This window comes from Podarcis vaucheri (assembly GCF_965113315.1).
Source record: "Podarcis vaucheri genome assembly, chromosome: 3".
Lineage (NCBI taxonomy): Eukaryota > Metazoa > Chordata > Lepidosauria > Squamata > Lacertidae > Podarcis > Podarcis vaucheri.
In genome coordinates this window covers 70658408-70681066 of record NC_138761.1, presented here as the reverse complement: position 1 = coordinate 70681066, position 22659 = coordinate 70658408, and the positions used below count along the sequence as shown (strand labels likewise).

General features: G+C 43.0%; 1 protein-coding gene across 2 annotated transcripts in view; it reads right to left on the bottom strand.

Annotated features, from left to right (window-relative positions):
• The window catches only part of CEP85L (centrosomal protein 85L), a 123541-nt gene extending 101693 nt beyond the window's left edge, over positions 1 to 21848 (bottom strand). For both annotated transcript variants that reach the window (XM_082216057.1, XM_082216058.1), the window contains exon 1: positions 21805 to 21848. In XM_082216057.1, the coding sequence (XP_082072183.1) occupies positions 21805 to 21833 (29 nt within the window). In that variant the 5' untranslated portion in view covers positions 21834 to 21848. The remainder of the gene's footprint in view (positions 1 to 21804) is intronic.
• Between the last annotated feature and the right edge of the window lie 811 nt (positions 21849 to 22659).

The following is a 22659-nucleotide window of genomic DNA, read 5'->3' as shown; positions in this document are numbered from 1 at the left end:
AAAACCCAGAAGTAAGTGTTCCGGTTTTCAAATGTTTTTCAGAAGTCGAACGCCTGATGCGGCTGTCAGCTATTGTTTCCGAGGCGCCTGCACCAATCAGAAGCTGCGCCTTGGTTTTTGAACATTTCAGAAGTCAAATGGACTTCCAGAACAGATTAAGTTTGGTGCTTTTGTTTTTGCTATTTATTTTGCATTTTTGTTTTTGAGGCTTTTTCAGTTAATTTGCTTTTGTGACTCTGTCGAACCCAGTTCAGCTAATGATTGATTGATTGTGTGACTGCGGAAATGGATAAAAGCCCCCCATCCAAACAGTGACTATCATCAGTGCAGGTAAGAAAACAATTTAATTTTAATTTTTATCATCTACAATACTGTCTTATTTATTTTATAGTACAGTGCATTGATTATTGCTTTCATTTTATGGGTCAATGGTCTCGTTAGATAGTAGAATTCATGTTACATTGCTGTTTTAGGGATTGTTTTTAAAAGTCTGGAATGGATTAATCCGTTTTGCATTACTTTCTATGGGAAAGCGTGCCTTGGTTTTGGAACGCTTTGGTTTTGGAACGGACTTCCGGAACGGATTAAGTTTGAGAACCAAGGTACCACTGTATTTCAAACAACAACAAAAACCTCTTGCTGCAGTTTCTGCAGATTGAAATCACAAATCAAGCAATATAAGCCAAACTGTAGCAAACAGTGGTAGGTTTAAGTCAAATTCATGCAATGGGAATCAGAAAGATAACAACTGGCTTGTTTGAAAAGTCAGCTGTCCCTTTCTTTCAAAAATGCTTCTTGATTTCTCCACGCTTTGCAGTTTCCCTACCAGCTTTCACCCTTTAAAACACAAATTATTTTGGTCACAATAAACAGAGACGCAGATCCACTGAAAGCACAACAGCTGACTCTCATCATCACTGGCAACAGCATGTATTTCTCAGAAAGAGGAGAAACAATGATTAAAGCAAAAGGGCTCTGATTCAACAGTCCAATTTCCCTCTTTGGCCCCTGCTCTTTCCCCCTTCTATACGTATTGTATGTTTGATCCCCTTCCTTCCATGCAATTAATTGCAGGTTTTGAAATAAGGAACAATAGAAAACAGCTGTGAAATACACTGGAGGTTTCTTTTTGGGTATTATTACTATAATGGCACCTACTTTCATTACTGCACTCCAGGATCTAATCGGCACTGAGTGCACTATAAACCCATTTCCAGACATTTACAACTCCAGCTGCGCAAAGTCTCCCTGGACCAAAACTTCCAACACAGCAAATCTCGGCCTGGAAATATATTATTTATTTATCACTCAGAAAGGACCCGTGGGCCACCATCGATTAGGCCTTGGAGGCTTATGACGGGAGGCCCATATGGAAAGAAGCCATTTTTTTCCTTCTCACTTTTGAACACAGGACTACTCAGTGTTTGTGTGACTTATCGATCCCCCCGAAGTCTCTACTGAAATGGTTGGGTTGCAGGGATAGAGGGAATTGAGCAAGGCATCCTTGTTATAGAACAACTGCATGGGACTGTTTTCAATCAACTGCTGATCCCCATCACTTATCTAATGGTCCTAAATCTACTTGTGCTTCATTTCTAAGGGCTCAATAGAAAAGCATTATTTAGATTGGAAACATTGTGTGATGAGGAAGAGAACCTCTGTCCCAGTGGTATACAGGAAATGGAAGGTGTTCAGATATGAACACAGGATGGGTTGGAGCGTTTCAACTAGAGATATGCTAAGAAGACAGGATTGTCCATGAACTTTGGGGGTGGGTTTGGTCTTTTAGGCAGAAAATAGCCTTCTGGCTGTTTGACTAAATGGTTCTTTCCAATGCCACAATAATATTGTGTCTGTTTTTGCCTGTTTGTTGGTGCCCAGGATCTCAGAGAAAGGTCTTTCCCTATACCTGCTACAAGATGCCAGGGATTGAATCGAGGAACTTGCGCATGTGTGGGCACACACACAGGTTATACATCTTCTGCATTATCTATTCATAATGCTTAATCATTTCTCTCTTCTGGTTATTTTGAATCCTCTTGCCCCAAGTTAGTGTGAAGCTCTTTAAAACACTAAGGTGCAAACATTTGTTTAAAATGCAAGCTGACCAAAACCTGAAGAAAACAAAACCTGAAGAAAATGTGGGGGAAGATGAACCCAAGGTTAGTTGGCTACCTAAATCCACAGAGGGGGAAGAAATTGTTTCTTAATGACTGAGCATCACTTTTTGAGCAAATTCTCCCAGCCTTCCCGTGGCTTATACAATGCAAGTGTTGAGCCGCACTGTTACATTTGGCATATAATCTGTTGTGGTGGCGCATGAGCCTTGGTGCTCACAGCACAGCTATTGTCTGTGTGACATTTAACCACCAAAAACAAAAGCTGTGTTTAGCATTTGGCAGCCAATGGGAGTTACAAGACAGCTTTGCAGATTTCCTAAGACTCTCATTCAAAAAGCCGCTTGTAGAAATACAGTGTGGTGGAATCATGCCTTGTGAATTTAAATTACCCAAACTCTAGAACTGACATATACACACACATATACCGGTAATCTCCCAGGTACATTCATGCACAAGCCTTTAGGCAAAACCAGCTGCCCCTACCCAAGTTAAGCCTAACTGAAACCTTCTGCAAATTGAGTGAAGCCACATTCAGCTATTGTTCAGCTATTGTTTTCATTGTTTGGAAGGAAGTGAGGGGAGGTCTGGGAAGGAAGAGCAGAGGCCCATTCAGTTTATCAGACAAGACAGTTCAGTTTGGAATTCTTGTTCTTTTTTTGCACCCTTGGCATTACAGGATGTTCGTAATGATAATAATGCGCCATTCAATCCCACCCATGTTCATTTGGAAGTATCCCTTACTGCAGCCTTTGCCAACTTGGTGTCCAGCAACTTTTACCTGGTTTCGCTTCTTCAGAAATTGCCTCCTGACAGATTCCCCTTCTGCCCTCGCTTCCTAATTTTAAGAGGGTTTTCATCCAGGTTTTTTTTTTTTTTTTACATTATCTGCATTAGGTCTCACAGGGTTTCAAACCAGCATAAGACGCACATGCAAGACCAGGCTAAAGCTCCCTTCCGCAGCCTGTGCAGAAACTGAGGGCGGAGAAGACTAATTTTACTAGCATCCCAAGATGGATTGGCTGCAGATACGAAAGGAAGGCATGAGAAAGGGGAAACCCTGTCCTCTTCCCCCCTCCCCCCCATCTCTCTTTCATGAAGAGGAGCTTGTGTTGCACCATGTTAATGGTGGTTGTCACACACAGCACGTTCCACAACATGTGCTCTGCATGGAGCAGTGTTGCTCCCCCCAGCTTCCTGTGAAAAGCAACCCCCAAGAAACATAAGCAGTGCCAGGAGGGAGTAAACAGCTTTCTAATTATAGTGTATCTTTCCTGGGAGGAAGAGGTAGCAAAGATTTCAAGAGGTATGACATGTCCATTGGATAAACTGTGTTTTGTCTCCTGTCATGTCTAAGAATTGTGCACAAAAGCAATTAATGGAAAGCTGTAGTGCAGCTGAAGAGGATCATTCAGCTCTGTAATGTGTGTGTATGGCTATCCCAGAAGAGAACAGAGAGGAGCCCCCGCTAGTCTTTCAGTAAAATAGCAGGGTGTTAGAATGACCCCAAGCTTCCCACCAGGGACGCGGACTTATAAAAAATATTGGGGGGGGGGGCGGGAAAGCTCATGAATAATAAATAAGCTCATGAATATGCAAATAAAGTGGCGCCGCCTCCTCGTGAACGAATGGGGAGAGCGTGCTGCGCCTATTAATCAGCTCTGGAACAGCTGATATGCGGGAAACGTGGGGCTAGCCGGAGAAGAGAGGGCGAGCCCCCTCCGCTCCGGCCCTAAACCGCTGAAACCGCCAGGAGGAAGGAAATTCCCCCTGGCAGTGCCTTGGCAGTGGCGGTGGTGCTGCGAAGCAGCGAGGCAGGAGCCCCCGCCCCCGGGGATTCCCTAATCTCGCGGGGGATGGCCGGGGCTCTCCGACTAGGGCGAGCGGCTGGCTGGCTGGCTGGCGAGGGAGCAGGTGGGGAGGAGGCGGGGGACGGCGGCGGCGCTCTGCTGGAAGGGCGCCTGAGATTATTGGGGGGGCTGAGCCCCCCAAAAAATTTTTTTGAGGGGGCTCGAGCCCCCTCAGGCCCCATGGAGTAGGCGCCTATGCTTCCCACCCTTCTACCCATCCTCATAAAACTGCACTCCCTCATTCAGCTGGGTAATATGTCACTAATGTATTCAAACATTTATATACCAGCTTTTATCAATTATTTCAAGGGGCTTACAAGGTATCTGCAGCAGCAGACACTGCCTTGGGTCCTAGAGCAGGGAAAGTTAGATAAATGGGGGGGGGAGGGGTGTCTACACATGAGTCTCTCACCAAGACAACACTGTCCTGTTGTTTCTCAAGAGAGAGACTACCTCCCCCTCTCTCCATATTCCCAATTCCAGAAAGTGGGAAGTTGGCCTGTCCTAAAGAGGGTTGCATATCCCCTAGAAGGAGGTGCTCCTGGATTCAATTTTGTCATTGGAGGCTCAAGTGGCCTCCCTGGCTAGGATTGCTCCAGCTGATTTGCCCTTTTTTGGACAAAGACAGCTTGTCCACAGTACTCCACCCTAGGTCTTTCTGTTGAGGGGTGAATAATAATTCTAACAACAATTACAGTAGCAATAGCAATCCTCCTGCTCACTCTGCTTGCAAACTCCCACCAGCTCCATTTGGATTCACTCTGCTTTGGCCTCTCTCCTCTTTTGCAACAGCCCACTCCACCTATCTCAATCTGAGCATCTCAAATGGAGGCCCAAGGAAGAACAGCTCCACCCTCCACTCCCGCTCAGCTTGATCAGCTATGAGACATGAGTTCAAGGGCCCTTGTGCCCACTGGGTTTCTACCTTGCCACCTTGACCATCCACTGCCCATCCATTTCCTATCTCCCATCCACTCCCTCAACTCTTACAGTCCAGACACAAATCCAGCCATTCCACTGCTACCACATCACCCCTCCCGCTCTGAACTACATGGGACGCAGAAGCCCCCCTGATGGCCCTCTTCGCTCCAACACTGGTATAATTCCAAGCTAAGGCCCAAGCCCAGGCCATTCTTCTTCCACCAGCTCCAACCTGCCTGTAAAGTCTGCTGCCTGACGCAGACTCGTCCTCACGGTCAAAAGTCCCTTATGCCCCACCCCAATTCCACTTTCCCTCGGACGGATCCAACCTGGCATGTATTTGGCACTGCAACCGCCTCTGCTCAGTTAGAAGCCTCTGCCCACTTGTGCAGGAAACCTGTCTTTCCCAACAGGGCCATGCTGAATGCACTAGATTTCTGCCTAAAGAAGGTCTGCAGTTGGCAGGTGTTGTTGTTGTTTAGTCGTTTAGTCGTGTCCGACTCTTCGTGACCCCATGGACCAGAGCACGCCAGGCACTTCTGTCCTCCACTGCCTCCCGCAGTTTGATCAAACTCATGCTAGTAGCTTCAAGAACACCATCCAACCATCTCATTCTCTGTCGTCCCCTTCTCCTTGTGCCCTCCATCTTTCCCAACATCAGGGTCTTTTCCAGGGAGTCCTCTCTTCTCATGAGGTGGCCAAAGTATTGGAGCCTCAGCTTCACGATCTGTCCTTCCAGTGAGCACTCAGGGCTGATTTCCTTCAGAATGGAGAGGTTTGATCTTCTTGCAGTCCATGGGACTCTCAAGAGTCTCCTCCAGCACCATAATTCAAAAGCATCAATTCTTCGGCGATCAGCCTTCTTTATGGTCCAGCTCTCACTTCCATACATCACTACTGGGAAAACCATGGCTTTTACTATACGGACCTTTGTTGGCAAGGTGATGTCTCTGCTTTTTAAGATGTTGTCTAGGTTTGCCATCGCCTTTCTCCCAAGGAGCAGGCGTCTTTTAATTTCGTGACTGCTGTCACCATCTGCACTGATCATGGAGCCCAAGAAAGTAAAATCTCTCACTGCCTCCATTTCTTCCCCATCTATTTGCCAGGAGGTGATGGGCCCAGTGGCCATGATCTTCGTTTTTTTGATGTTGAGCTTCAGACCATATTTTGCGCTCTCCTCTTTCACCCTCATTAAAAGGTTCTTTAATTCCTCTTCACTTTCTGCCATCAAGGTTGTGTCATCTGCATATCTGAGGTTGTTGATATTTCTTCCGGCAATCTTAATTCCGGCTTGGGATTCATCCAGCCCAGCCTTTCGCATGATGAATTCTGCATATAAGTTAAATAAGCAGGGAGACAATATACAGCCTTGCCGTACTCCTTTCCCAATTTGGAACCAATCAGTTGTTCCATATCCAGTTCTAACTGTAGCTTCTTGTCCCACATAGAGATTTCGCAGGAGACAGATGAGGTGATCAGGCACTCCCATTTCTTTAAGAACTTGCCATAGTTTGCTGTGGTCAACACAGTCAAAGGCTTTTGCATAGTCAATGAAGCAGAAGTAGATGTCTTTCTGGAACTCTCTAGCTTTCTCCGTAATCCAGCGCATGTTTGCAATTTGGTCTCTGGTTCCTCTGCCTCTTCTAAATCCAGCTTGCACTTCTGGGAGTTCTCGGTCCACATACTGCTTGAGCCTTCCTTGTAGAATTTTAAGCATAACCTTGCTAGCATGTGAAATGAGTGAAATTGTGCGGTAGTTGGAGCATTCTTTGGCACTGCCTTTCTTTGGGATTGGAATGTAGACTGATCTTCTCCAATCCTCTGGCCACTGCTGAGTTTTCCAAACTTGCTGGCATATTGAGTGTAGCACCTTAACAGCATCATCTTTTAAAATTCTAAACAGTTCAGCTGGAATACCATCACTTCCACTGGCCTTGTTATTTGCAGTGCTTTCTAAGGCCCATTTGACTTCACTCTCCAGGATGTCTGGCTCAAGGTCAGCAACCACACTACCTGGGGTGTACGAGACATCCATATCTTTCTGGTATAATTCCTCTGTGTATTCTTGCCACCTCTTCTTGATGTCTTCTGCTTCAGTTAGATCTTTACCACTTTTGTCCTTTATTATGGTAATCTTTGTACGAAATGTTCCTTTCATATTTCCGATTTTCTTGAACAGATCTCTGGTTCTTCCCGTTCTGTTGCTTTCCTCTATTTCTTTGCATTGCTCGTTTAAGAAGGCCTTCTTGTCTCTCCTTGCTGTTCTTTGGAAATCTGCATTCAATTTCCTGTATCTTTCACTATCTCCCTCGCATTTTGCTTGCCTTCTCTCCCCCGCTATTTGTAAGGCCTCGTTGGACAGCCACTTTGCTTTCTTGCATTTCTTTTTCATTGGGATGGTTTTAGTTGCTGCCTCCTGTATAATGTTGCGAGCCTCCATCCATAGTTCTTCAGGCACTCTGTCCAGCAAATCTAAATCCTTAAACCTGTTCCTCACTTCCACTGTGTATTCATAAGGGATTTGGTTTAGATTGTATCTTACCTGTCCAGTGGTTTTTCCTACTTTCTTCAGTTTAAGCTTGAATTTTGCTATAAGGAGCTGATGATCTGAGCCACAGTCAGCTCCAGGTCTTGTTTTTGCTGACTGTATAGAGCTTCTCCATCTTTGGCTGCAGAGAATATAATCAATCTGATTTCGATGTTGCCCATCTGGGGATGTCCATGTGTAGAGTCGTCTCTTGTGTTGTTGGAAAAGCGTGTTTGTGATGACCAGCTTGTTCTCTTGACAGAACTCTATTAGCCTTTGCCCTGCTTCGTTTTGATCTCCAAGGCCAAACTTGCCAGTTGTTCCTTTTATCTCTTGATTCCCTACTTTAGCATTCCAATCCCCTATAATGAGCAGAACATCCTTCTTTGGTGTCACTTCGATAAGGTTTTGTAAGTCTTCATAGAACTGGTCAATTTCAGTTTCTTCAGCACCAGTAGTTGGTGCATAAACTTGGATTACTGTGATGTTAAAAGGTCTGCCTTGGATTCGTATCGAGATCATTCTATCATTTTTGAGACTGCATCCCAGTACAGCTTTCGCCACTCTTTTGTTGACTATGAGGGCCACTCCATTTCTCTTACGGGTTTCTTGCCCACAGTAGTAGATATGGTAGTCATCCGAACTGAATTCGCCCATTCCCGTCCATTTTAGCTCACTGATGCCCAGGATGTCAATATTTATTCTTGCCATCTCATTTTTGACCACATCCAACTTACCCAGGTTCATGGTTCTTACATTCCAGGTTCCTATGCAATATTTTTCTTTACAGCATTGGACTTTCCTTTCGCTTCCATGCATATCCACAACTGAGCGTCCTTTCGGCTTTGGCCCAGCCGCTTCATCAGCTCTGGATCTACTTGTACTTGTCCTCCGCTCTTCCCCAGTAGCATGTTGGACACCTTCCGACCTGAGGGGCTCATCTTCCAGTGTCATAACTTTTATATGCCTGTTGTCTTTGTCCATGGAGTTTTCTTGGCAGGGATACTGGAGTGGCTTGCCGATTCCTACTCCAGGTGGATCACGTTTGGTCAAAACTCTCCACTATGACCTGTTCATCTTGGGTGCCCTGCTCGGCGTAGTTCATAGCTTCTCTGAGTTCTTCAAGCCCCTTCGCCACGGCAAGGCAGTGATCCATGAAGGGGGCAGTTGGCAGGTACCCATTATTATCTCTACCTTTACAATTTTGGCTGGGGTGGGGAACAGATTTTTTTTAATTAGCTAATTGGGGAGGGGATAACATCCAGAGTAGCATCATCAATTAGTCAAATAGTTTAAAATAAGAGTATTGAAAAGTATTAGGGAAATTGACAAATCTAATTCTACCTTGTCCACAGTTAATAGAGTAAATTTCAAAAAAGCTAGAATATTCCAAGTTTTTATCAACCAACTTTTAACATGCAGATTGACAGAGTCTAAAAAGAAACCCAGTCCCACACACATACAAACAGCACACACATTTCTAGTTGGATATAGCATTTCTGAATGACCACACAGCACTTTTCAAGAGTCACAACGCACTTTTTGAGAGTTACAAACAGGGTTGGATATGTAGATCACACTTTTGTCTATCAGTGAAGAAGTAGCATTTTTTAAAGAGACAAAATAGAAATGCTTGTCAAATAGTGATATCTGGCAAGAGAAGTGATTGATTATAAGAGTCTTCATGCCATTGAGTACACTTGAGCTTCGAAGCCCAGCATCATTTTGATAGCATTAATGTCTAAATTAAGTATGATTGGTCAATACTGTGCTTCTACACATGTGCAGTTTCTGCAAAATAGTGCCCTCTGCAGGTAAACCTACAGATCCCATGGACAATATGCTTCCTACTTGATTTTTTTTTAAAAAAATAGGAAATTAGAGAAGGGCATCCTTGCTTGGTCCAATCCTACAATGCCTTCAAAATTATGGAATGCATTCACTTTCCCATATTCCTTTTGCCACTGACTTTTTAATTTTTCCTTTCAGTAAGCATGCCTAGTTAGTTACTACCCTACTGCAGGTATGGGGAAGCTTTGGCCCTCCAGACATTGCTGCAGAGGCAGATTTAGGGCAGTGGCGCCAATTCCGCCACACTGGCCGCCGAGGCACTGTAGGGTGTTGCAACAATGACGTAATGAGTTTAGCAGATAGGAAGAGCAGAGGCAGGGAGCTCCAAATTTTGGGCTCGCACAGGGCACTGCAGAAATATGAATGGTCTGCCCCTGGTTGCTGAAATAGTACCATCATCCATGGCCACTGGCCATGTTTGCTGGAGCTGATGGGAGTTGTAGTTCAACAACGTCTGGGGAGCCAAAGGTCCGCCCCCTACTCTTCTTTTTGTCATTAATTTTTTGTTGCTATTCAATTTCATATAGAAGAGGACTTAAAAATGAAGACTGCCTATTCTGTCCAGAGTTTACATGAAGGGAAATGTATATAGCCCTCTCAATTAGCATATATAGAGCTAACGTAGAGAGCAAATGCCATGTGTTTTGCCAAATATGTTTTCTTGACGTCTGTGTATTGAAAACAATAGTCCTTTTTTTAATTGCTACTGCAGTGGGTACAGTACTCTGAAAATTATTTCTGAAACAGCAGTAGAGACGTTTTTGGAGAATAGGACTTCTCCATCAGTTCAAAAAATATTACTCCTGGGCCATTCAGATTCTATTGTCAGATACTGATGTTTTGTTTTGTATAGAGTATCTCTTTTTCACCAGCTTTTGCAAGGATCCATGCAAATATAGTTTCACAGACAGCTATAAATAGTTATGGTGATGCCTGATTTGATGATAATTTGTTTATTCATTTTAATACTTTTTTACCCCTTGTTTTGTTGTTTGCAGTTGTTTGTCCTTGATCCTGACTGCGTTTTTTGTACACAGTATTTTCAATATTTATATTTTCAAATGTGGTTTTTTTTGTCCCTTTGAGCCTGTTTGAATTTCTGCAGAGGTTTTTGGTATAAGCAATAAAAGTCTGACCTGACCTGACCTGGAACTGTTATTTCCGCTGCTGCTAAAAGAACTAAAGGCAGTAGAGCTAGAAGCTTTAGGGCCTTTTACATTGGATGATCGACAGAGCTTCACCTTGTGATCAGGAGCTTTGCACAAAAAAGTATGTGGTGGGGAGCATGTAGGGAGCATGCAAAAGATCACAAAAAGTTTCAAATTCTGTAAACTAAAGGCAATGAAACCATTTTTATATTTGTGCAATTATTATTCCATGAAATGACTGACTCGCATTTCAGGGAAAGGTTTCGTAAACAAAAATGTCTCTGATAGACATTTATCACAGACCATGCCAATGGTCATTTACTAAATATTAAAATGCTAGGCACTTCTCTAATTTCAGTTAGTATCTACTTCCAGAAGGCTGGAACTGCAACATTAAAAGCTCAGTTTCTAGTACATACTAAGTGCCCCTGTGCAGCATGTCCCATCTGAGGCGCGCAGTTGCTAGGCAGACACAAGGCAGCCCTTAGGTAACTTTCTCCCAACTTATTTAGGGTTTCAAATGATGAAAGCAAAACCCTGAACCGTGCCTATTGTTAGCCATTGCAGCTCCCTCAGCATCTCTGGAGATGGAAGTGGAGTCACACTTAAATGGGAAGAGGTGCTGGAAGCAGCTCCATAGCAGGAGGTGTTGAGGTAGGGGTGTTTGATATCATGGAATGGGATGCTCCTGCTCAGTCCGTCCCCCCGGATCCATATCTCTATGCCCCAAACTGCTGGACCCCTGCACTTATTATGGTCCTGATTGCACCTCCCCCATCCCATCAGAGCTCTCCAAGCTCCTCTGAATCCTCAGGATCCATCCATCTCCTCCATGACCTCTCCTTGGGGCTCATGACAGCTTTCATCTTGCCTGGATTTAAACTCATCTTATTGGCCCTAATCCAGCCCACTATTGTGTTCAGACACTGGTCAGGAACCTGCATTGTCAGACCTGATTCAGATGTTAAAATAGAGCTGTGAGTCATCGACCCATGTTATGTATGAAGCTAAACTTTCACTATATTCTGCTGTATTTCTAGAAGTGGCTCTTAAGTTGTGTAAAAGCTCAAATATAATGTGAAAATTAATAATTAGGGAAACTCCAGGAAATGGAATAAACTGATGTGTGAATGCAACTAAAATAACATCCAGCTGCCAGCTGGCTTCTGTGTGTGGAACAGGAACCCACGTGTTGGGTTGGCCCTTGGAATTCTGAACCCTGTTCTTCAGAGCAAAATATGGGTGAGTTGGCCTCGGAAGCAAGCAGCATGAAGAAGAAGAAGAAGAAGAAGAAGAAGAAGAAGAAGAAGAAGAAGAAGAGGAGGAGTTTGGATTTGGATTTGATATCCCGCCTTTAACTCCCCTTCAGGAGTCTCAAAGCGGCTAACATTCTCCTTTCCCTTCCTCCCCCACAACAAACACTCTGTGAGGTGAGTGGAGCTGAGAGACTTCAGAGAAGTGTGACTGGCCCAAGGTCACCCAGCAGCTGCAAGTGGAGGAGCGGAGACGCGAACCCGGTTACCCAGATTACGTGACTACCGCTCTTAACCACTAGACCACACTGAAGAGGAAGAAGAGGAGCAGGTCAGTCCATAGAAAGGTAGCAGATGGAGCACCTTGTCTCAGGCAGTGAAATATCTTGCACTGGTTCTGAGAGAAGAGGTGGAAAAGCACCGTTATGCATTTGGACTTCTCTGGATTCAACAGTGTGTCTCCAAAAGCCAAGTGTGGTGATTGAAATGCTCTTTCTGGGCCTATCAAAGCTACTTCTTGAAGCGCAGTTCATTTTCTTGGTCTTTTGATCAAGCTTGCATTTCCAGTTCAGTGACTGAAGAGCTTACAATTTTCTGAACTGCATCAGTGTATTACCCAGGGGCTGTATTTTTCCCTCTCAGTGTTATCTCAGAAATGGAAATTAGTTCCAATTAGGGAGGCATCTGCCACAAGATTATTATAGGGTGTTTCTGAGTCCTCTCACAAACTATTTGGATCTCTGCATTGCACCAGATCCAGAACTATGGATGATTTAAACTATTGTTTTGGATTTAGGAATAAAATTCATTGCAGGGCCAGTCTGCATGAATTCCACGGCAGTTTTCAATGTGGACTCATTGCCTTTGTGAGGATTATTGCTGTCATATGATATTCTCAAAATCAAACTAACTGTGGCATCTGTACTTCTATCATTCTATTATTTATGGAGCACATTTATAGCCTGCCCTTCATCATACTAGATGCCAGAGTAGAGTACAGTACACAAGTTAGAACAGACAAATTACATAAAATTAACTATCAGTACATATCTCTAGACACCAGGCAACAACATTCTTCTTCTCCCAGGCCTTTGGCTAATTAAACAATCAATGGTCTTTTAAACTGTGAGGGGTAGTATTATTTTGATTGTTACTATGTTATGTATTTTGGGGTTTTAATGTAAACCATCCTGTGATCTACGGATGAAGGAGAGTTAATTTAAGGAGAGGAAATTTAATAAATAATAACAAAAATAAAAGTGATCAAAACTATAAATCAACAAATTAGAATACACAAATGACATAAAGTAAAGCAACAAAATATATTGGCTGAAACTGAAGTCTGCAATCACATTACTTCATTGCACATCAGGAAGGCAATGGTTCACAGACCGTAAAACAATATGTATTGGAAGCAGAAAATTCAGATTCTAATGTCTCCCTTACAACTGATGTTAGAGTTTCAGACTCAGATCTTATCTTAACTTTTCGCAGAGCCATTGCAAAAAGAACCAACCTGATGTCACAAAAAATTGGGACCAGATTTGCTTCACTGATGCATTACAACGCACCAACGCCACTCCAAGCACTTCTTCTTATGCACATAAAGGCAGTCTTGCAACATGAAACAGAAAACTGAGAAGCTGATCAAGATGAGGCTCGAAATGGGTATTGCTGGGACTTGTGGAAGTTCCTAGTAGTAAATTACAAACCTTGGCTTCTTCACCTGGATTTATGATACCTAGATAGCATCAAATCCAGCACTCGCTTATGAAGGAAGGAGCAGCAATGTACAAAGACATGCAGGCATTCAAAGTTTCAGAGTGGAGCTGAGTAAAACCTTTCAGGGCCTTGTGTTTTTTTCAAAAGCCAATGAAAACAGACTTCACTCCTCACTCTTCCCCTCCCCCCCCTTTCCACGTTGCCAGTGAAACAGCAGCCCAGCAACTCAACGTTTCTCATAGCATTTCCTCTTCCTTCTGGAAAACAACAACAACAACATTGTTTTATTGTTGCTCAGCCTTTTGGGGCTTTTTTGAAATATGGACACAACCTAAGTGCGTTTATGAAATCGAGCTGCAACGGTTGAGAGACCTGCCTCTAAATGGATTTCTATTGAGAGCGTCTCTCTGCAGAGCACCATAATTCAATGTGTGGGGAACAGGTTATCTGAACTGGTCAGGCGGTGGATCTGCTTTGCTTTCGCCCTCCACCCTATTTCCTGTTACAAAGTCAGGAAACCATTACCATTAAGCAAAAGCTACAAATATAATTTCCTTCATACTAAATGAGCTGTTTTATGACTAAGGTTAGGAGAAGGTTGTACTCCAGTAATGCATAAAGGCCTCATTAGGAGACATAAATAATTATCACCACCACTTTGAGGGGGAAAATGCCTGGTTAATGTGTGTGCAGCAGCATGAAGTAGTCGAATCCTGAGGTGGTGGAATGAACTCCCTTCAGGCACCACAAAGGCTTTTAATATCCCCAAATGTAAATTGGCCCCTACAAGAATAAAACTACAGAGGCAGGTTTCTAGCCCTCCCTGTTGTTCCAGTTGAAGGTAATTTTTTTAATATATCATTCCAGTTTTCAGGGAGTTTTTATAGTAGGGAAGCATTGAAAATGTAATGCCCACCTGCAGACTGAAGTAACAGAGTACCTCAGGACTGCATCGCTTCACTCAGATACATATGCAGACCACCAGGCCTTAGCATTGGGGCACAAAAGGCTCAGTTTGCTTATCCAATGTTTTAAAATGTACAAACCAAATGCAAGCAGGGTGGCCCCAAAAAATAAAATGAAAGGGGATGAAAGAGGATACTGGTTTGCAGAAAACTGGCATGTGGTGATTTGTGGGTACAGATGCCAATTTAGGGATGATTATTGTAATTAAAATAGAAATGCAATCCGTCTCACTTTAATGGGAAAAGCTGTGACCAGTGTGTCTGCTGCAACGCCAAAACCCAACCTTTCTCTTCTGGTATTTTATCAATAAACCGGACTTGGACCAGACAGCCCTTTGAGCAGAGGACCCCTTGAAACAGAGGACTGTCCTCTGACAGCCCTCCAGAACAGAGGAGTGCCTTCTGTAAAATATGATAGCTGGCCACCTAAAAATACAACTGTACATTCTGAACCCTGTGCAGGGCAGGAGGGGGCTGCTTTGCACTTTGTCACCAATATAACTTTTGATCCATAGCCTTTGTAACTCTGTAGTCAAGGTGCTCGTCAACGTTCATGAGAGCTAGAGTTGTAACAAGCAGAGAAAAGAGAAGAAAAATCTGAATCAAATACCTTGAAATTAAAGCTGCACCTTACTTGCCTTACTAACTTCCTCTGAAGCATGTTTGGTTGTAATGCTTTTGGCAGGAAACTGTGGTGTTTTTCTGGTACAAATTGTGAGAACACATATCAAAAGAGCAAAACCACATGCTGCAGTTTGCAGGAGCAAGTCAGCACTGAGCTGTGAAAAACATCTGTGTCTCCACTTTGTTTGCACTTCACAAAACCTAAAAGGGCACACACAAAAAGAGACCACTGATATCACAACCTGCTGTCAGGTGGGTGAAAATTTGCACTGTTAATGGGCATCTACTCGGGAGGATTAGCACTTATACTAATCTCTAGGAGATCTACTTATGAAAGTCATCATATACTTACTGAGTGCTGTTAAGTACTGAGTGTAAATAACCTGTCTTATCTGAGAATTTCCATGTTTGCTGGAAGAGACACTGCATTTTAAATAAAATGTTAGGATATCTATCCTACATCAGTTTTGCAGAGCCAGATAAGTCGCTGACCTTTAGAAGACTTGGTCAAGCCACAATCTTCAAACTAAAGTGTGACTTCACATAGTACAGTATTTTAAAAGGTATTTGCACTGCTTTTTTCTGGGAAAAAATGTTTAGGGGTACACTCATTATCCTACTCATATTGAAATACCGCCCCTCAATGAAGCCAAACTTAGATTCACAAAATGTTTAGGGGTATGCATCCCCCTGCATCCCCGCAGAAAGGGGGAAGGCTGTGACCCGTGTGTCTGCTGGGTATTTGTACATAGTATGTCCCAGGAAGGAACACATTTAAATGGAAGAGACATGTCTGCAGTTGCCTGACCTGTGGTTGGCTGTGTGCCTCCAGACACCCAATTGGGAAAGACAGTGGTCATAACTCTATTCTGTATCCTTGGAAGTGGCCCAAGCCACATAGCTTTCTTCTGTGATTCACAACATTCTTGCAGATCTGTGTTTTCTGTTTATTTAAGCAATTTTCATAGGAACACAGGAATCTGCTAAATGAGGCTATTAATTTAGCTCTCCAGGTTTTCAGGCCGGTGCCTTTCCTAGTCCTACTGGGAGATGGCAGGACTAAGAATATAAGAAGAGCCCTGATGAATCTGACCAAAGGCCCACCTAGTCCAGACATCCAGTTCTCAGTGACCCACCAGACACCTATGGGAAGCCCATAAGCAGAATATGAGTGTAGCAGCAACCCCCAACAACTGGCATTCAGAGGCACCAACACCAGAGGGGGTGCACAACCTCCTTGTACACTAGTAGTGCGGAAAGAGGGCGGTAAATTGCAGTTCCACTCCATGTGGAATTCCACCCATCTGATATGTAGAAGGTCTCATCACTTGGCCATTAAACAGGCATAACAGATGGAGTTTTCTTCTCCTAAGGCAGGCATGGGGAACCTTTTCAATGAGTGCATTTGACCAACAGCTGTGCCTTTTAACCATTGCACAGTAGGCCACATTCCAGTTATGCAACAGGCAGAGGCCACAGTAGGCCACAGTAGGCCACATTCCAGTTATGCAACAGGCAGAGGTTTCTACACACACACCCTCTGTCCAGACAAGCAAGAGGCATCGCAGTTGAAAGACACATCCCAGCCAGGTAAAAGCACCTGACCAGAGTGCAGAGCAGAGCTGGGGAAGAGGAGTGATCTGGGCAGAGTCCCAGATAGGACCAGGAAAGAGACCCCTGCCTAGCTGAAACCCTGGAGGGCTGTTGCCAGTCAGTGCTGACCTAGATGGACCAACGGTCTGACTCAATATAAGGCAGCTTCCTATGTAATAATGGTAACAATAATATGCACACATAAGTTTTGGAAGATATGTAGAAGCATTCAAATACACCCAGAGTATACTAAGCTAGAAAACCCAAATTCCCGTTCCAGGAAGTTAGTAAGCAATAGGCAACAGATAGACAGAATGGATTTTAGAAAAGGTGATGAGGTCACTGAAAAATAAACACTGATTTCAATAGGATACTGTACCATGCTTGACTTCCATGAGACACATACCTTTACCCATTACAGAGTGGGGAGCCCCAATGAACTTTCCAGGTAGTGTAAAGGACCAAAGAGACACTCTTATAGCTGAGGGACACACATTTACACACCCTTTCCAAAGACTGTGCTGTACATTCTGTTTCCTGCCTCCACATGATAATTTGTACAAACAGATGCTCACCGTGGATTGATTTAATAGGTGCTAATTGTACAGATAGCACCCCAGATGCTTAGAAAGCCACCCTAGTTCCATTATGTTAATAATGGAATTGTGCAACATGACCCTTTGAATAATGGAAAACACTTGGATTCCCATTCCGTGCAGAACAAGGCACGCCTAAGCCCACTGTAACCAACAATCTAATAGTTTAGGATTGTGGCCTAGGAATCCAAAGCACTCTAGAGGTTTAAAAAAGAAATATTTAAACCCATGCAAAAAAGTGTCAACATCACACTCTGCTCACATTGACATTTTCCATAGTGAGGAAAGGAAACTAGGTAGGGCAGGGTTGGACCTGGCCCACAGCACAGATGGAACACAGAATGCAATTCTATCCAGCACATTGCTGACAACTTGTTTGCGGGATCCTGTGTATCCCGCAAAGCAGTCAGTGGTGGTATCTCTCAATGATTATAGACCAATAGCCTTAACATCTGTTGTTATGAAATGTTTTGAGAGATTATATTAAGGCTAGTCTTCCATCCACTTTAGACCCGTTCCAGTTTGCATACAGAAGAAACAGATCTACTGATGATGCTATTTCCATCGCCGTCCATACTGTATTGAGTCATCTAGAACGACAGGGAACCTACGCAAGGCTGTTGTTTGTGGACTACAGTTCTGCCTTCAATACAATTCTGCCAGACAGGTTATTTCTTAAAATGACCAACTTGGGTATACATCAGAAGATCTGTCTGTGGGTAAGGAATTTCCTGACTGATAGGCCGCAGACAGTGAGAATGGGACCTTACTATTCTTCTACTCTAGTATTAAGCACAGGAGCCCCTCAGGGTTGCGTGCTAAGTCCCTTTCTCTATTCTCTGTACACATTTGATTGCACCCCACTGTATAAGTCCAACACAATCATCAAATTTGCGGATGATACAACAGTGGTGGGGCTCATCAGTGAGAACGATGAGACTGCTTATAGGAAAGAAGTACAGGGGTTAATTCAATGGTGTAAAGAAAATAATCTTATGCTTAACACCAAAAAAACCAAAGAACTCATAATTGACTTTAGGAGAAAGAAAAGTGTATTTTTACCATTGCACATAAATGGCGAGGAAGTGGAGAGGGTTGGTAGTTTTAAATACCAGGGCATTTATATCTCGGAGGACCTCTCATGGACTGCAAATATTAATATGGCTGTGAGGAAGGTGCAGGGGAGGTTGTATTTCCTGAGAATGCTCAGGGGACTGAATCTATCCCAGCACCTACTTCTGTCCTATTATCATAGTACCATCGAGAGTGTCTTAACCTATAGTATATTATCGTGGTATGGGAGCAGCTCTGAAACGGATAAAAAAGCTTTACAGCGAACAATTAAAATTGCCCAGAACGTTATTGGGCTCCGACTACCAACCCTGGATGAGATCTTCACGTCTCGCATCTTGAAGAAGTCACATAATATTCTGAGAGATCCCACCCACCCTGCTCACAACTTCTTTGAACTATTGCCTTCGGGCAGAAGATATAGGACAATGAAAACACGAATCACACGCCTTCTGAATAGTTTCTATCCAAGAGCTCTGATTGCACTAAATAACGATCTCAGGGCCAGTGGCAAGGTTTAGTAAGTAGGGAGTAGAAGGAATGAGATAGGTTTTAGGTTATGTTATGCCTTTAATAGGTCATGCTATATTCTGGATTATGTTATGTTTTATAGATTATGTTTACATAGGATGAGAGTTCGGAGATACGTGCAAATGTATATGTGAACCCGGTCTTCGGGTGGGTGTTTGATTTTCGTTGTTGTGTATACTGTGTATATACGGACAATGACAATAAATTTATCTAAGAATCTAAGTATAACATTGTATAAATTATCAGAGAATAGATGGTTCCTCTGGATGATGAATGTTAAAGTAAAATAAATATAATTTTGTCCAGGAGGTAATATTACCTCTGGGACATGTCAGGACTTCATGGCCACCATGACAACCATACAGCTGTCCTAAGATGCCATTGGCCTGATGTGTGATGTGGCACCCTGGTTTTCTTGACTAGGCAGGAATAAATGTGATCTGAAAGTGGAGGATATTAACATCAGTCCCTTGTCATGGTCAAATCACCTCCTGTTGAATTTTAGGCTTTCAGCAGTTTCCCCCCCTTTGCAGAAGCAGGGGACCTATTAAGGTGGTCCACTCTCAGAGGCTGATGGATTCAACTGGTTTCCAGATGGATAGATATTTCAGCTAATATGACTGGCACTTCTGTTGAAACTCTGGCCAATGTGTGGAATATACAGTCCAGGCTCCCTTGGATGAAACCAATTTTCTAGATCCATTTCAACTGGGGTTCTGAGAATGTAGAATACATTGCTGCAAATATATATATATTAAAAATTCAGAAATATAGGAAAATAAATAGGAACCATCCTAGAAACCAGTAACACATCATAAGTTACAGCACAAAGGGAACTTCATAAGCAACTTAGTAGTTTCCACTATCTAGGAGCATATGATGTTCAGACTATTCAACACTATTTTCATCACTCTCTGAAAAGCACCAACATTCTTGTCATCAGTGATGGGATTTTCTATTCAACCACACCTATTTATTATCTGTATAGCAACTAATGCAAATGTGGCAAGAACAGAAAGGAATTGGGCATTAACTTCTCTGCCAATTATATTTCGTGCTGCCTTATTTTGTTCCAGTTGCATCTTATTGAACAAAAAGGAAGGAATGCCAATACACTGTTGATAACCAATTGTTTAAAGTGCTATGCCCAGTTTTTATGGTGAGTATTTAAGTTGCGAATGGGAAATGAAAATCAATAGCTGAGCAATGAGGCATGCAGGTTGGAGAGATGTGAGTGGAAATGGAGTATTGGTGTTAAGCAGTACTAACAGGGCTTATAATTTACGGTTGAATTTGGTTTTCTTTCTTTTGGAATCAGAAAAATAAGTTGGCACATTTTCAGCCCCTTTATTTATCATTTGGTATTTAAGACAAATATATAGGGACTGCATAAACAACCCCAGCTTTTTATTAAAAACGCCACAATTTGTTTTTCCATTCTTGAACCTGGGAACTTCTGGACGTAAAGCAGGTGCTCTGCTACTGAGCTATGGCCCCAACCCCCACGTCCAGTGGGGCTTACTCCTTGTAGGATTCAGTATTAAAATATGCTTACATTGGCCAATGCATCTGAACACCTTTACAGGGCTGCTTGAGTAGAAACCGTCTGCTGTGGGGATTGTGGAAACTATTCCATTTCCCCTAGAGAAACAGTTGTGGAGGCTGGGCAGTAGGATCAATGGGTTTATAGGCTAATCCAGTTTAGCAAATCCTGTGAAATGCTACATTCATGGGTGGGTGGGTGTGTGAATAATAAAAGAAACCTCTTCTGAATATCACTGAGGAGACCACTAGTGATAGATCCACTGGAGAGTCAAACAATTAAAATGCAGAGGCTTCGGGATGCATGTAACCAAACAACCTACATATTAAGAATGAGCAGAAAAGGCAAAAGCAAACAAAATGGAGTAAGTGGAGGGGTGGGGTGAAGTGGGTGCAGGAGGGAGACAATCCCTCCATAAGCCACTGCCACAACAAACAATATACATATCCCCAAAGATGCATACTAAAGAGAAAGGCACAATACTTTTCTTCCATTGCAAAGACTGTCCTTGAGCCCAGCTCCCCATGGGGTGACTTAGAAGCTTTTGAAAGGGAGTTTAAAAAAAATGAGTGGGGAAATAGGTTTCATTTGAATATCTATTTAAAAAACTGTATTGAAGTCAGTTTATAGACAGCCCCATAAAGCTGTCTGTCAAGCGGCGACCCAATCTGGGTGAGAAATCTGTTCAATTAAAAAGGAAAGATCACTCCAGATGGAATTGGCTGGATGAACGGCCAGCTACTCAGAGATAGGATTCTCTCTTTGAAGGGGAGATACCAGGAGCGCAACAAAAATGTATAAAAATGCAAGTGCCAATAATTTCTGGGTTATTTTGTTTGGGTTTTGTCTGAAGTCATGACAGGTTTCTCAGCCACCTGAGCCTCATTATTCTCAGGAGAAGGAATGGCCCTCAACACACCAGCCTCTACAAAAAAGAGGCCTGACTGGCTAATTTGATATTTCTCCACCATTAATATTAATCTTTTCACTCAAGTGACACCAAATGCGACCTGTCAGATTTACCTCCCCTGCTGCTTTCTGTTTTGGTTTGAGAAAGTCAGGCTGATATGGCAGCTTTAGCTGATGCAATTCGCAGATCATTGCCATTCAGAAGCAGCTTTTGTGTAATGAGATTGGAAAGTCCAGCCATCTAGCCTTAGCCTCTGCAGAGGGCTACTGATTTCCTAGAGAACCTGAGTTGGTATCGGCCTTCAGTTGTTGTTTTTTTGTCAGCCAATTCTATAAGGATACAAATTTAAAAGGTAATGAAATGGGATTCAAAATTTAAAGGACAGTAAAATGAGTGGCACATGTTCATCTCCCAAGATGGAGCCAGAATGAAACCATTTCAGTACAAATTCATTATCCAAAATGAAGTTGTCACACAAATAGTAGAGAAATGCATCTGGATTGCGAAACCAAAGACTAATATGAGGAGACATTCAGCACGTCTGGTCTTCCAGTTGCTGTTGGACATTCCCCAACCACCTACCTTGTTGTCTGAGACTGATGGGATAACATCTGAATAGTCACAAGTCCCTCAACTCAGGCTTAGGAAACACACCTGCCAGGAAGCCCAACCAGGAGGTTTTTCTCAGAAAAACAACAGGGACAACTGGAGAAGATACAACTAAGTCAAGTGCCACCTAGTGACTAAATTATATAATGACAGACACCCTGATTACAAATAGATTTCTGTACATATAGCTGTTCAGGATGCATGACAGCAGAAAATAGCTTTTCATATGGGCCTACAAGAACATACAATATTTTAAATAAAAACATTCCTTCCAGTAGCACCTTAAAGACCAACTAAGTTAGTTTTTGGTATGAGCTTTCGTGTGCAGGCACACTTCTTCAGATAACAATATTTTGCAACTGATCAGGCAGGACTATTACAGGAACCCAATGCATGCTTCCTCGGAAGTAAGACTTTGCCTAAGGCAGCTTCCTACCTAATTACAGTAATCTGATTAGGATTGCAGCTCTACAGAATGACCCCATTTAGTTGAGTATGGTTGCATTACCTGGGAGTAAGCCCATGGAACTCAGTGGGGCTTCTGAGAAGACATATATAGGACTGCATTGTAAGGCAAGCCAGCACCTATTTGGATACAAAGCAGGATTTACTTTGAAGTAAACATTTATAGGAGGATTAAGATGGCCAGTTCCACTAGGATGCAAGATATATTTCTATATCCAGCAGACGTAGTTTAAGGGGAAAGCTCTTGGCTGTTGCAGCTGGAGAAAAAAATACTGACATTGCTAGGTAACTAAAAGTGATACATCTCTGGTGCTTTCTATAAACACATGCTCACCACGCGCAGATATTTTTGTGTGTGTGTGT